At 43.6% G+C, this 16,097-nt stretch overlaps 1 protein-coding gene across 1 annotated transcript; it reads right to left on the bottom strand.

The window, feature by feature from the left end:
* Window positions 1-244: 244 nt before the first annotated feature.
* On the bottom strand, window positions 245-14,952 carry LOC115196033 (cytochrome P450 27C1). The gene is made up of 9 exons (XM_029756497.1): window positions 14,647-14,952; window positions 12,162-12,352; window positions 9,490-9,689; window positions 9,061-9,258; window positions 8,605-8,768; window positions 6,066-6,232; window positions 1,722-1,803; window positions 1,343-1,549; window positions 245-955 (listed from the first exon to the last, which is right to left on the bottom strand). The coding sequence occupies exons 1-9, from the start codon at window positions 14,911-14,913 to the stop codon at window positions 839-841; spliced, it is 1,593 nt and encodes a 530-aa protein (XP_029612357.1). The 5' UTR covers window positions 14,914-14,952; the 3' UTR covers window positions 245-838.
* Window positions 14,953-16,097: the final 1,145 nt, after the last annotated feature.

Raw genomic sequence — 16,097 nt, 5'->3', positions numbered from 1 at the left:
AATATATGATTCAACGCCAACTGTTATGTTTGATTATTAACAAACCTATATTTCAAGTTGCAACCTACTGTATTTATTTAAACACAACTTACTTTTCCCCCTTTGGTTAAATCTAATAAATATCAATACAAACGAATATTTAACGTAAATAAAACCCATCTTTTCATCTTTGTATGGACCACAGAGTTTCCAGCACTTGTTAAATGTTAATATAGGACATAGGAAAACAATGTGGGCACATAAATTCACATTTCATAGACATTTAATGAAGTAAAAGGTTGATGGCCAATACCCTAGACAAATATTCAAAGTGTATTAGCATCTAATGATATAATGCCCTTCACGCACACACACTCACACAGTGATACATTTCTCCTCAACACCAATGTGCATTCATTAAGGGGCAGATCAATCTGTAAGTATTAGCGTCGTAGTAAAAGTCAACAGAACAAAGGTCCCAGTCATACACCTCTGATATGCCTGATATGAATCAGATTTGATTTGAGGGCATAGCCACAGGAAATAGGGGTGTTGAGGGTGCTGCTGCACCCCCTGAAAAAAAATCAGCATAAAAAAAATTAAAAATAAAAATATATATATATTTCTGAAAATATTATTTTTTCACAAAAGTAGAGCACTGGGCCTTTACTGGTCCTGTATTAGCGGACCGATATAGCTGTCTGTAGCACGAGCAAACTTTATTTTTCACCCCCCCCCCCCCCCCAAACTACTTCCTGCAGCTATGTTTAAGGGGATCCAGGGGAATGGAGGTTACCACATCACAGCACAACACCAGACCTTCCTGTCAATCCCTTTCTATAACTCCCTGGCACCCTCCTCAGGCTCGGGGTAGGAAGCGCAGGTTGATGGGTTTGGACGGGATGAGCAGTGTTCTAGTCTTGGGCTCTGTGGTCGGGGCCCCATCCTCTGGCTGGATCTCATAATGCTGCATCAGCTGTAGAGGGGGGACAAGAGTTCAGTGTTAATGAGCCATGTGGTTATCTGACGTCTCTCTAGCCAGAGAATCAGTTTACAACCATAAAAATAAGTCTTTATAATGTCCCACGCCAAATTTTTGCCAAATGGGACAGTAAAACCAGAATATTGCGCCGCTCATAAAAATGGGGTTCGTCACCCCTGTTGTAAGTGTCGCACACTTAAGTTCCCACACTCTCTCCGATTGCTTCTGGGGATTTACCATTAACAAAATCACCACAGATGATGGACAAAATCATCCAACAACAATCACCTCCAACCGTCTGGTAACATAATTTTGGCACTGATGGCTTTTTATTACTCAATACTTCCTTGAAAATCTCAATGAAATTCTTCTCTTATTCACCCTGGAGAGGGCAAAGTGCATCTCTAGCTCTGCCACTCTCTTGCCCACACAGGCTCTCACGCCCACCCCGAAGGGTATAGAGCTGTAGGGGTGATGTTGGTATGACTCTGGGTCCCCTCGCAGCCAACGCTCAGGCCTGAAACGCTCTGCATCCACAAACTCCCCCTCGTCATGACTGGCAGCATAGTGACACAGATGGAACTGGGTCTGGGAGAGGGGAATAGGAAGAAGTAGATATATAGGAAGTAAAGAGAGACTGACAGAATTTCATGGATATTACATCACATCCTTCGGACAAAAAAATAGAGATTTCTTAAGTATTGACAAAAGTGAAAGAGAGGAGTGTTGATATCTTTCTCTCTTCATCGCCTGCCCCTACCTTCTTTGGGAACCAGTAGTTGTCCACAACAACGTCATTGTCTACGGTTAGACGGCCATTCCCTGGAACTACAGGGTACATCCTGCAGAGAGAACAGCTTTAGCAACATGGGAGCCTCTGTAGGACTGCCTTAAATAAACCTTTGTGTGGCTAGGAATGTTCAGTAAGGTACTTAGCATTGGTATTTGGTAAAGTTTTAATACACCTAAACACCAGAGAGAGTTGGCAATGGCAGGTTGTGATTCTGACCTAGATGCTGTTATTGAGCATTTGAATCACTAGAAAATCAAGGGCACACGGGAGAAATGGCTATAACCATATAGGAAGAGGTGGAGGGGGCCAATTTCCTTCTATATGCCTGTCATTCAGGATTTCTATACCAGGTGGTGTCAGAGGAAGGCCATAAAAATTGTCAAAGACTCCAGCCACCCAAATCATCAACTGTTCTCTCTGCTACCGCACAGCAAACGGTACAGGAGCGCCAAGTCTGGGAGCAAAAGGCTCCTGAAAAGCTTCTAGTTAATAGTAAACCAAATACAGTTGAAATCAGAAGTTTACATATACCTCAGCCAAATACATTTCAACTCAGTTTTTCACAATTCCATTTAATCCTAGTAAAAAAAAAAATCCCCTATCTTAGGTCAGTTATTATCTCCACTTTATTTTAAGAATGTGAAATGTCAGAATAATAGTAGAGAGAATTATTTATTTCAGAATTTATTTCTTTCATCACATTCCCAGTGGGTCGGAAGTTTACACACACACTCAATTAGTATTTGGTAGCATTGCCTTTAAATTGTTTAACTTGGGTCAAATGTTTCCACAAGCTTCCCACAATAAGTTGGGTGAATTTTGGCCCATTCCTCCTGACAGAGCTGGTGTAACTGAGTCAGGTTTGTAGGCCTCCTTGCTCGCAAACGCTTTTTCAGTTCTGCCCACAAATTTCTATAGGATCGAGGTCAGGGCTTTGTGATGGCCACTCCAATACCTTGACATTGTTGTCCTTAAGCCATTTTGCCACAACTTTGGAAGTATGCTTGGGGTTATTGTCCATTTGGAAGACCCATTTGCGACCAAGCTTTAACTTCCTGACTGATGTCTTGAGATGTTGCTTCAATATATCCCCATCATTTTCCTACCTCATGATGCCATCTATTTTGTGAAGTGCACCAGTCCCTCCTGCAGCAAAGCACCCCCACAACATGATGCTGCCACCCCCGTGCTTCATGGTTGGGATGGTGTTCTTTGGCTTCAAAGCCTCACCCTTTTTCCTCCAAAAATAACGATGGTCATTATGGCCAAACAGTTATATTTTTGTTTCATCAGACCAGAGGACATTTCTTCAAAAAGTACGATATTTGTCCCCATGTGCAGTTGCAAACCGTAGTCTGGCTTTTTTATGGCGGTTTTGGAGCTGTGGCTTCTTCCTTGCTGAGCGACCTGTCAGGTTATGTCGATATAGGACTTGTTTTACTGTGGATATAGATACAGTGAGGGAAAAAAGTATTTGATCCCCTGCTGATTTTGTACGTTCGCCCACTGACAAAGAAATTATCAGTATATAATTTTAATGGTAGGTTTATTTGAACAGTGAGAGACAGAATAACAACAAAAAAATCCAGAAAAATGCATGTCAAAAATGTTATAAATTGATTTGCATTTTAATGAGGGAAATAAGTATTTGACCCCTCTGCAAAACATGACTTAGTACTTGTTGGCAAAACCCTTGTTGGCAATCAGAGGTCAGACGTTTCCTGTAGTTGGCAACCAGGTGTGCACACATCTCAGGAGGGATTTTGTCCCACTCCTCTTTGCAGATCTTCTCCAAGTCATTAAGGTTTCGAGGCTGATGTTTGGCAACTCGAACCTTCAGCTCCCTCCACAGATTTTCTATGGGATTAAGGTCTGGAGACTGGCTAGGCCACTCCAAGACCTTAATGTGCTTCTTCTTGAGCCACTCCTTTGTTGCCTTGGCCGTGTGTTTTGGGTCATTGTCATGCTGGAATACCCATCCACGATCCATTTTCAATGCCCTGGCTGAGGGAAGGAGGTTCTCACCCAAGATTTAACGGTACATGGTCCCGTCCAACGTCCCTTTGATGCGGTGAAGTTGTCCTGACACCCCCAAAGCATGTTTCCACCTCCATGTTTGACGGTGGGGATGGTGTTCTTGGGGTCATAGGCAGCATTCCTCCTCCTCCAAACACAGCGAGTTGAGTTGATGCCAAAGAGCTCCATTTTGTTCTCATCTGACCACAACACTTTCACCCAGTTGTCCTCTGAATCATTCAGATGTTCATTGGCAAACTTCAGACGGGCATGTATATGTGCTTTCTTGAGCAGGGGGACCTTGCGGGCGCTGCAGGATTTCAGTCCTTCACGGCGTAGTGTGTTACCAATTGTTTTCTTGGTGACTATGGTCCCAGCTGCCTTGAGATCATTGACAAGATCCTCCTGTGTAGTTCTGGGCTGATTCCTCACCGTTCTCATGATCATTGCAACTCCACGAGGTGAGATCTTGCATGGAGCCCCAGGCCAAGGGAGTTATTTTGTGTTTCTTCCATTTGCGAATAATCGCACCAACTGTTGTCACCTTCTCACCAAGCTGCTTGGCGATGGTCTTGTAGCCCATTCCAGTCTTGTGTAGGTCTACAATCTTGTCCCTGACATCCTTGGAGAGCTATTTGGTCTTGGCCATGGTGGAGAGTTTGGAATCTGATTGATTGATTGCTTCTGTGGACAGGTGTCTTTTATACAGGTAACAAACTGAGATTAGGAGCACTCCCTTTAAGAGTGTGTTCCTAATCTCAGCTCGTTACCTGTATAAAAGTCACCTGGGAGCCAGAAATCTTTCTGATTGAGAGGGGGGTCAAATACTTATTTCCCTCATTAAAATGCAAATCAATTTATAACATTTTTGACATGCGTTTTTCTGGATTTTTTTGTTGTTATTCTGTCTCTCACTGTTCAAATAAACCTACCATTAAAATTATAGACTGATCATTTCTTTGCCAGTGGGCAAACGTACAAAATCAGCAGGGGATCAAATACTTTTTTCCCCTCACTGTACTTTTGTACCTGTTTCCTCCTGCATCTTCACAAGGTCCTTTGCTGTTGTTCTGGGATTGATTTGCACTTTTCGCACCAAAGTACGTTCATCTCTAGGAGACAGAACGTGTCTCCTTCCTGAGTGGTATGACGGTTGCGTGGTCCCATGCCGTTTATACTTGCGTACTATTCTTTGTACAGATGAACGTGGTACCTTCAGGTGTTTGGTTCATCCTTGGGAGCAATTTCCAGACTTATGGATGTCTAAAAAATAATCTGATGTCTTGGCTGATTTCTTTTGATTTTCCCATGATGTCAAGCGAAGAGGCACTGAGTTTGAAGGTTGGCCTTGAAATACATCCACAGGTACACCTTCAATTTACTCAAATGATGTCAATTACCCTATCAGAAGCTTCAAAAGCCATGACATCATTTTCTGGAATTTTCCAAGCTGTTTAAAGGCACAGTCAACTTTAGTGTATGTAAACTTCTGACCCACTGGAATTGTGATACAGTGAAATAATCTGTCTGTAAACAATTGTTGGAAAAAAATGTCCTAACCGACTTGCCAAAACTATAGTTTGTTAACAAGAAATGTGTGGAGTTTTAATGAATCCAACATAAGTGTATGTAAACTTCCCACTTCAACTGTAGCTACCTGGACTATCTGCATTGACCCTTTTTGCACACTCTTTCTGACACATACACACACACTCACCCTCAGATAACACATACACACACACTCACCCTCAGATAACACGTACACACATCCACACTCATCACATACACTGCTGCTTCTGTCTTATCTATCCTGTTGCCTAGTCATCCCTACCGATATGTACACATCTACCTCATAACCCTGCACATCGACTCAGTATTGGTACCCCGTGTATATAGCCAAGTAAACATTACTTATTGTGCATTTATTCCTTGTGTTAATGTTTTTTATTTATTATTTAAAAAAATATTGTATTCTGCATTGTTGGGAAGGGCCCGTAAGCATTTCACTGTTAGTTTACACCTGTTCTTTATGACATTTGAACACACCATTCAGGTTATATAAGGACATGTCCCATACCTCGACCTTGACCCTCTGCACTCACTTAGCAGTCATTATCATCATCAGTATAATAAGGGAAATGCAAGCACACAATCTCTCTTTGACCAGGCATGCTCAAAACAAGAGACCAGTTGCAGGTCGCTGTTCTTGGTGCGTGTGGGTTTGTATGTGTTCACCTCAGAACCTGGATGGGTGTACGTGTACATGCATCTGTGTTTACGTGCGTGTGTATTCACCTTAGAGTCTCCTTGATGACAGCCTTCAGGTAGGGCATCCTGCTCAGGTCCTCTGATCTGGGCTGCTGTCTTCCCGGACACACGGACGTGATCTCACGGTACAGCCTGTCCTGGGACGCGGCGTCGCGAGCCAAGAGGTACAATGCCCACGACAAGGTGTTGGACGTCTGAGGCGAAAGGAGAAGGATGATAGAAAGAAAGAGGGGTGTACTTAAGGTGAAGTGATATGATATATACGGAACAAAAATATAAACGCAACATGTAAAGTGTTGGTCCCATGTTTCATGAGCTGAAATAAAAGATCCCAGAAATTGTCCACTCACAAAAAGCTTTTCTCTCAAATGTTGTGCACAATTGTTAGTGAGCATTTCTCCTTTGCCAAGATAATCCATCCACCTGACAAGTGTGGCACATCAAGAAGCTGATTAAAAAGCATGACCATTACACAGGTGCACCTTGTGCTGGGGGCAATAAAAGGCTGTTTTAAAATGTGCAGTTTTGTCACACTACACTGCCACATATGTCTCAAGTTTTGAAGGAGCGTGCAATTGGTATGCTGATTGCAGGAATGTCCACCAGAGCTGTTGCCAGAGAATTGAATGTTCATTACTCTACCATAAGCCGCCTCCAATGTTGTTTTAGAGAATTTGGCAGTACGTCCAATCGGCCTCCCAACCGCAGACCACGTGTATGGCGTCGTGTGGGCGAGCGGTTTGATGATGTCGACATTGTAAACAGAGTGCCCCATGGTGGCGGTGAGGTTATGGTATAGGCAGGCATAAGCTACGGACAACGAACACAATTGCATTTTAGCAATGGCAATTTGAAATCACAGAGATACCGGGATAAGATCCTGAGGCCCATTGTCGTGCCATTCATCCGCTGCCATCACCTCATGTTTCAGCATGATAATGCACTGCCCCATATCGCAAGGATCTGTACACAATCCCCAGGAGCTGAAAATATCCCAGTTCTTCCATGACTTGCATACTCACTAGACATGTTACCCATTGAGCATGTTTGGGATAATCTGGATCGACGTGTATGACAGCGTGTTCCAATTCCCGCCCATATCCAGCAACATTGCACAGCCATTGAAGAGGAGTAAGACAACATGCCACAATCAACAGCCTGATCGACTCTATGTGAAAGAGATGTGTCGCGCTGCATGAGGCAAATGGTGGTCACACCAGATACTGACTGGTTTTCTGGTACATGCCCCAACTTTTCTCTCATTTTATTATTATTTTTAGCCCTATTGGTAGTTACAGTCTTGTCCCATCGCTGCAACTCCCATACGGACTCGGGAGAGGTGAAGGTCGAGAGCCACGCGTCTTCTGAAACACGACCCGCCAAGCCGCACTGCTTCTTGACACACTGCTCGCTTAACCCGTAAACCAGCCGCACCAATGTGTCGGAGGAAACGCCGTACAACTGGCGACCGTGTCAGAGTACATGCGCCCTCCCCTAACCCGGATGACGCTGGGACAATTATGCGTCGCCTCATGGGTCTCCCAGTCACGGCCGGCTGTGACACAGTCCGGGATCGAACCTGGATCTGTAGTGACGCCTCAAGCACTGCAGTGCCTTAGACCGCTGCGCCACTCGGCAGGCCCTACTTTTTCTTTTAAGGTATCTGTGACCAACAGATGCGTATCTGTGTTCCCAGTCATGTGAAATCCATAGATTAGGGCCTCATTAATACATTTCAATTTACTGATTTCCTTAAATGAACTGTAACTCAGTAAAATCTTTGAAATTGTTGCGTTTAGATTTTTGTTCAGTATACTTTATTGTCCCTGAGGGGAAATTTGACTTGGACAATTTAAAATGCTGATGTTTCAACACCAAAAAAAGATGAAAAGTTGAGGGAGTGGTGGAGGCTGTATCAGAGACAAGTTATCAGTGATCATCAACATTTATTGACATCAATTCAACATTAAAGCAGCTGAGGAAACTGAACATCAGATCATTTCAAGTGACATCTAGTCATTGAATAAAAACGAGAACAGTGATTTTCAGTGAGCAAAACACATTTTTATCTCTGACGTTACATAAAGGTGGAATAAATAGAGCTCGAGGCTTGTGTTTTACTCAGCAACAGATCCCAGAGAGCAGCAAGTGGCGCTTGACAAAGACAAGCCCAGACTGCACCAGGGAATGCAGTCGGGCAGGTCCTGCTGTGTTTGTATGGTTACTGTGTGTTTCTCTGTGGTTACATGCGTTTGTGTACGAGTACATTTTGTACCCTCTAAAACAAATAAAAAAGTTACACTGCAAATATATATGTCAACAAACTAAAGGAAATGATCTCAGTATTTATGGCCTGGGGTGAATCATGTAATCTTAAAGCCAAAATACACCACCACCCATTCCCTAGGACGTGTCCAGGAGGCACAAAACAGAAGAAAACACTTTGAAATGTAGAGGAAATAATAGCATTTTGCCAATGTCATTTTCTATTTCAAAAGGTTTGTTTACGGTGTACCCTACTGAACGTGAACCTGCTGTTGTGTATGGCACCACCCTCCTCTCTCACCGTGTCCACTCCGCCCAGCAACAGCTCTGTGATGCAGATGTACACCTCTCCCAGGGTCAGTTTATCACAGGACAGCAGGTAGGTGAGATACATCCCCTCCACCTGCTTCCCAGCAAGCACCTGGGCATCCATCTGCGCCAACTTATGGTCAATCAGACGCTGAGCTGAGGGTTTATATAGAAATACATTGAACACACACATTCATGTAGGGGACGCACACAAACACAAAATGAGTCTCAGTAGTGAACATAGCTTAACAGTTAGTCTCCCTTGGCAGACGGGTTGCCTCCCACATTAACAAAGTTCCCACATAGGTCTGCGATTTCTGACACTTCTCAACAGTGCTTAGTGGCTGACGTGCAATTGACAGGGCAATAGAAACAACCATTCCACCTACACATTTAAGTCCGCTTGTCGCTCAATAGAAGGAGCCCCTAACATTATTTACAAACATACCTACATTCACCAGGTCGTCCCAGGCTCGGATAAATTGTTTCCAGAAGGGCAGGACGTTGCGTGTCCAGAGAGGGAGGAAGAGGACGGTCTCAGACAGGGTTAGCATGTCGTTGGCTGCAGCGATGAACTTCAGCGTTTCCTTAGGGATCTCCTCCTCCAGACAACCCAGCCGCGTCTCAAACAGGATGGAAGAGATCCCTGCAGGGACGGACAGAACACAGTCAACAATGAGGACTACACAGAGCTGGTGGGATTCTAGGTATCCGAGATGCCATCTCATGCCGTTGTGCCCATGAGCAAGGCACTTTACCTAAGCTGCTCTAGGGGCACTGTGGCAGACCCTTGCTTCCAACCCCACTGGGTGTGTGTGTGTGTTTCTGAAGGGGTTAAAAGCATCCGAAAATACTGAATGAACCAATGGTATCACACCTTCAAAGCCAAACTTGTAGAGCTCTGCCGTGAGGTCTGGTACGGTGGTGTGGTCCTGACTGCGAAGGCGGAGCCTCTCAATACGCTGTAGCAGGTCCCCTACCACCTGGTGGATGACAGGCGCGTACACAGACACCTCCGCTAGCTTCAGCATCTTTGGATTCAGGACACTACGGATACGGTACCACTGTAGGCCTTTACTGTAGGAGAGGACAGGAGACAGACAGTGAATCTACAGTAGATATTCAGAATAAAGGGGTGGAGGTATATCTACAGGTCACGGCCAAAATAAAGGGAAAACTTCAGTAAATGAGGGATACAAAGTATATTGAAAACAGCTGCTTTCACACAGGTGTGGTTCCTGAGTTAATTAAGCGATGAACATCCCACCATGCTTCGGGTCATGTCTGAAAATGCCCAGTTGCCTATTATTTTGGCTACCGTGGCTAGAAGAGATCTCGGTGTCTTTGAAATAGGGTTCTCAATGGAGCAAAGGGGGTTTAAAGTGTGTGCGTCAGTCACTAGATCTCAACCCAATTGAACACTTATGGAAGATTATAGAGCAGCGTCTGAGACAGCTTTTTCCACCGCCATCAACAAAACGATTACATTCTCATGGAATAATGGTGTCAGATCCCTCCAATAGAGTTCCAGACACTTGTAGAATCTATGCGAAGGCGCATTCAAGCGTTTCTGGCGACTAGTGGTGGCCCAATGCCCCATTTAAGACGCTATGTTGGCGTTTCCTTTATTTTGACAGTTACCTGTAGGTTAGATGGATAATGTTACGCTGGAGGTACTACTGAAACAAGTTTACCTGTAGGACCATGGTTTCCTCAAACCAGACCAATATTGCTTTTACCCAAGGCAATGATTTATTACCAATAACAGTCATAGTGTATCTTTGAAGCATAGGGTGTAAGCAATGTTCCCTCTAAGCTGCACACCTCCTCCAGGACTGAAGAAATGCCATGCAGAGACCCAAGAGATTGAACTTTACTGAGTTCGCCGCATTAGTTTGCACTATATAGAAAAACGTTTTTTTTCTGTGATCGTATCAAAATTATGAACTGGGTGGTTTGAGCCGAATGCTGATTTTTCGGACAGGCTGTATCTAGCCACTCCACGTTGTGTCGTGCATAAGATCATCCCTTAACTGTGGTATATTGGCCATATACCACAACCCCGAGGTGCCTTATTGCTTAAATATACAGTGCCTTGCAAAAGTATTCACCCCCTTGGCATTTTTCATATTTTTTTTGCATTACAACCTTTTGCCATGAAGCCCCTAAATAAGATCTGGTGCAACCAATTACCTTCAGAAGTCACATAATTAATTAAATAAAGTCCACCTGTGTGCAATCTAAGTGTCCCATGATCTGTCACATGATCTCAGTATATATACACACACACGTGTTCTGAAAGGCCCCAGAGTCTGCAACACCACTAAGCAAGAGGCACCACCAAGCAAGCGGCACCATGAAGTCCAAGGAGCTCTCCAAACAGGTCAGGGACAAAGTTGTGGAGAAGTACAGATCAGGGTTGGGTTCTACTCGAGTTGTTTAAGGGGAAACATTTAAACGTCTTAGAATGGCCTAGTCAAAGCCCAGACCTCAATCCGATTGAGAATCTGTGGTATGACTTAAAGATTGCTGTACACCAGCAGGAACCCATCCAACTTGAAGGAGCTGGAGCAGTTTTGCCTTGAATGGACAAAAATCCCAGTGGCTAGACGTGCCAAGCTTATAGAGACACATCCCAAGAGACTTGCAGCTGTAATTGCTGCAAAGGGTGGCTCTACAAAGTATTGACTTTGGGGGGGGTGAACAGTTATGCACGCTCAAGTTCTGTTTTTTTGTCTTGTTTGTTTCACAATAAAAAATATTTTGCATCTTCAAAGTGGTAGTTGTGTAAATCAAATGATACAACCCCCCCCAAAAAAATCTATTTTAATTCCTGGTTGTAAGGCAACAAAATAGGACAAATGCCAAGGGGGTGAATACTTTCGCAAGGCACTGTAGATCAGCAATGGGGAGTTATTGTAGGCCACATTTCGAGCTCTCTTTGAAAAGCTAATCAGGTAAAAAGCTTACATCTTAAAGGGGCAGTGTTGTATTTTGAGACATGCTTGAATATCCTACATTGTCTAATTCTCTGTATGGTAATAATACATTTTATTTTGTAAAGTGGTTTCTTGCATCATACAATACAATGCAATTTACAGTCAACCATTTGGCCCATGGTGTTAGACCAAGTAAAACATTAACATCAAGCGTTTCATAATGTAAAACCGTTATTAAAAATCGAATGCAATATAGGCCTGCATTGAACACCACATACTGTAAGCTATATCACAGAAATCAAAAGCTATTTCCATGTGAAAATGTTATGGGATTTGCTCCATTGGTTTTTGTTGGTACAGCAGACCTATATTATGCTCAAATAGCCACAATAGCCTATTGGCTACTGTCTAAAACTGCAATGGTACAGCCGCAGGGTTTACTGTAAACGTGCGTTGGAAGTTGTACAAAATTCTCACATTAACGGTTCCGCTCACAAAAACTCAAATGTCCCCAACATTTTTTGAGGGAACAGTGGGTGTAAGTATTATCCATTCCCTTTCCTACACCCAATCTAGGAATAGTCCTTGATGTGCTTCATCAGCCACTCACTCCACATGGAGTCCATAGGCCTGTTCCCTCATATCGCGGTACTCCTTCCAGTGTGGCAGCTCTGTCCGGACCGGGTAGCGGCCCTCCTGACGGATCACCTGGGATATAAGCTCTGGAGACGCCACGTTCACCACATCAAACGGGCCGAACCGCGAGCGCCAGATGGGCCCGTACAGTTTCTTGTGTTCAACCTGGATTGGGGGAAAAGAAAAGATCTTTGATTCTGGAAATGTACAGTGAGACAGTCCAATATTATTAATATTTCATATGAACACCTGCTCTTTCCAAGACAGACTGACCAGATGAATCCAGGTGAAAACTATGATCCCTTATTGATGTTACCTGTTAAATCCACTTCAATCAGTGTATCTGAAGGGAATATGACAGGTTAAAAAAAGATTTTTAAGCCTTGAGACATGGATTGTGTATGTGTGCCATTCAGAAAGTGAATTGGCAAGACAAAAGACTTAAGTGCCTTTTAACGGGGTATGGTAGTAGGTGCCAGGCGCACCGCTTTGAGTGTGTCAAGAACTACAATGCTGCTGGGTTTTTCATGCTCAACAGTTTCCGTTGTGTATCAAGAATGGTCCACCACCCAAAGGAGATCCAGCCAACTTGACCCAACTGTAAGAAGTATTGGAGTCAACATGGACCAGCATCCTCGTGGAATGCTTTTGACACCTTATAGTCCATGCCCCGACAAATTGAGGCTGTTTTGAGGGAAAAGGGTGGTGGACTCAATATTAGGAAGGTGCTCCAAATGTTTTGTTCAGTGTATATTTACTAACAAATAACAGTATATAAACTTCTTATTAACCTAATTTGTCATAAATCAACCTAAATAAACCATGAAGCCAGGGGGGGTTTATGATCCCACAAATATCAGAGCCAATTTGACCCCCTAAATAATATGCTATGATAAATTTGATGGATGTCAAATGATTTAACCACCATATGTACTGACTTTCTACACAATACTACTCAATTCCAAATGTTATGATTGGATCCCCTTGCTGCCAATTATGCCTTCGGTTTGGTCCGGCCCATGGTTTGTGAAGGGGGGGGGAAGTTGTACAAGGCTTGAAAACACTTAATTCTGTGAGCTAACTTTTAACAAATAAATAAATAGTTATATTTAACATGGTAAATTCATAAGTACAAATAAGAATTGTAGAAAATGATATTTTTCAAATAGAGAAAGTTTCTATTGCGAAGGGTCATCTCGCATGTGAGCCCTATTTCTCAATGACGGATCATTTGTAACGGTTATATTAGGCTCAACTACGTAAGTTCAAGACAGTGTTATGACCTTTGAAAGAACTGGTTTCTAGTAGGATACACAGCCTGTTATCTCTCCAGTCAGAGGCAGTCTTGCCTGACTTTAGAAACACATTTGAAGGCCAGCATTGTGTGTGTGTGGGGGGGGGGGGCACTCATGTTTATACAACCCAATAATCACCCTGAGAATACTTCCAGAATCACCTTGATCTTTTATTTCAATTAACAACATCTACAAAATAAATTGGCCCATCCTAGTCTTTATTGATATAGACACAGTACACGTGACATTGCACAGCAGTATACTGGTCTATTTCATTATTTTCTTCTTCTTGATTTCAATAGGTAAGGGAAACCAGGTACTGGTGTTTGTATGTGCGGTTTCTTGATGAGTACAGGGTATTCTTATACCATATTTGTGTGTAACAAATAGTATACATTCACGTAATTGGCAGAGGTGAGACTGAAAAAGGGTGCTCTGGTTGAGAGTGCTGCAGTTATCAATTGTGATCATGGTCACAGCTCTATTGCAAATGTATCATTGTAAACATTTGTCAGTTTCATTGTGGACTTTTCCCTGAAATTAGATGTTGGCCTATCAGGGGGCTATAGGCTACCTGCATCTAGCTCAGCAAACCATGTCAAAATTGAATTGCAATTATAAACCCAGATGTTAGTCAGTAGCCTATGCCTATTGAAATAAGTACATCTTGCAAATAGGCAATTTTATAACTGTTTGTAGTCTTTACATCTGCCACAGAATAACGTCACAACATGTACCACGGGAATGACCCAAAAATATATATTATGTTCCAATTACGTTGGTAACCAGTTTATAATTGCAACAAGGCACCTCGGGGGTTTGTATACACCACACCCCGGGCTTTGTTTAATCATAGCAGTCGTCAAAACAAGTTACATCGACATCCATTGACGGGGAATGATCTGGATAGTTTAATAAAGGTAAATCACTTTTCTCTTGCGAAATATTCCAATTTCTTAGTCTAAGCTGTTCGACATGCATTGACGGGAAATGATCTGGATAAGTGACTTACCTTTTCTCTTGCGAAATATTCTAAACTTCTTAGTCCACATCGTTATAAATGACGTCGATATTCCTTAATTCGCTCGATAACGTGCACTCACTATACGTATGCAGTTAGTCATACAGCAGAAATTAAGCGAGGCACTGTGGGATTAATTTTACCTGCATCGCATGGCTCTTATCTGAATATCCCTTCCCGAACAGCCAATACACCGTCGTGGCCAAACTAGGTCCACGTAGATCGTCTATTGTTTTGTACTTCTCCGGAGCTGTTTCTATCGTTGTCTGAAAATGTTGTCCTACGTGTCTGCTGGCTCCGGACTTGAACCTCCGACCACCAGACACAAAACCGTCCAGGGCCACTGACAGTGTCTGGCCGTGGTGAACTGTGAGCCTGAGCGTCCTGGTCACCGCAGCAGGGCTACACATGTTGAGTGGAGCGCGTAAAGGCGCATTCTGCCAACTGTGGCTTTTTAGTACAGTTTGCCCTGCGGCACATTGGGACTCGCCCATAAGTTTCACATTTCAACATCACATGCACAAATATAGTGAAATGCCTTTCTTGCAAGCTCTAACCACAACAATGCCGTTATCAAGAACTATGTCATACTAAAAACAAGGTAGAAGGTGCTCTCAATGTTACAGCTGTAGAACTTTGAGGATTTCAGTGTACATGACAAACCTTTTCAACCTGAGGGGCAAGAGGCGCTGACGTGCCTTCTTCACGACTGTGCGTGGACCATTTGAAGTTTTTAGTGTTTTGGACACTGAGGAACTTGAAGCTTCCAACCCGCTCCACTGCAGTCCCGTCGATGTGGATGGGAGCGTGCTCATCCCCCCTCAGTGTCCCGTAGTCCGATCAGCTCCTTGGTCTTACTGACATCGAGGGAGTCGTTGTTCTGGCGCCACACTGCCAGCTCTCTGACCCCCTCCTTGTAGGCCGTCTCATTGTCGCCAGTGATCAGGCTTACCCCCGTCGTGTCATCAGCAAACTTGGTGTTAGAGTGGTGCATGGCCACAGTCGTGGGTGAACAGGGAGTACAGGAGGGGATTAAGCACATTAAGCATAACCCTCACCACCTGGGGTCGGCCCGCCAGGAAGTCCACGAACCAGTTGCAGAGGGTGGTGTTCAGTCTCAGGGTCCTAAGCTTGGTGACGAGTTTAGAGGGACAATGGTTCTGAACGCTGAGCTGTAGTCAATGAACAGCATTCTCACCATAGGTATTTGTTTTATCTAGGTGAGTCAGGGCAGTGTGGGTGTGCGACCTGTCACTAAATTGTGTTTCACAATCTCGGCCCTACGTTTGTTTTTTGCCCTAGCACTACACAGCGGATTCAAATAATCAAAGCTTAAATTAGTGAATTATTTGAATTAGCTGTGTAGTGCTAGGGCAAAAACCAAAACATGCACCCCTTGAGGTACCCAGAACAGAGTTCAGGAAACACTGCTAATAGCTCATACACTTATGGAGCCAAGAAGACAACAATACATAGTTTGATAAACTATCAAGTTTCACTGTTGTCCATTACTAGAAAAACTGCTTATACTTGCCTGTCAACAACATGCCCTTCCTAAAAGGCTCGCATGATGCAATCAGACCTGTAGTAGGCC

This window comes from Salmo trutta, chromosome 6 (genome assembly GCF_901001165.1).
Source record: "Salmo trutta chromosome 6, fSalTru1.1, whole genome shotgun sequence".
NCBI classification, from domain to species: Eukaryota; Metazoa; Chordata; class Actinopteri; order Salmoniformes; family Salmonidae; genus Salmo; species Salmo trutta.
The sequence above is the reverse complement of the archived record's forward strand: the minus strand, read 5'-3'. Positions and strand labels throughout refer to the sequence as shown.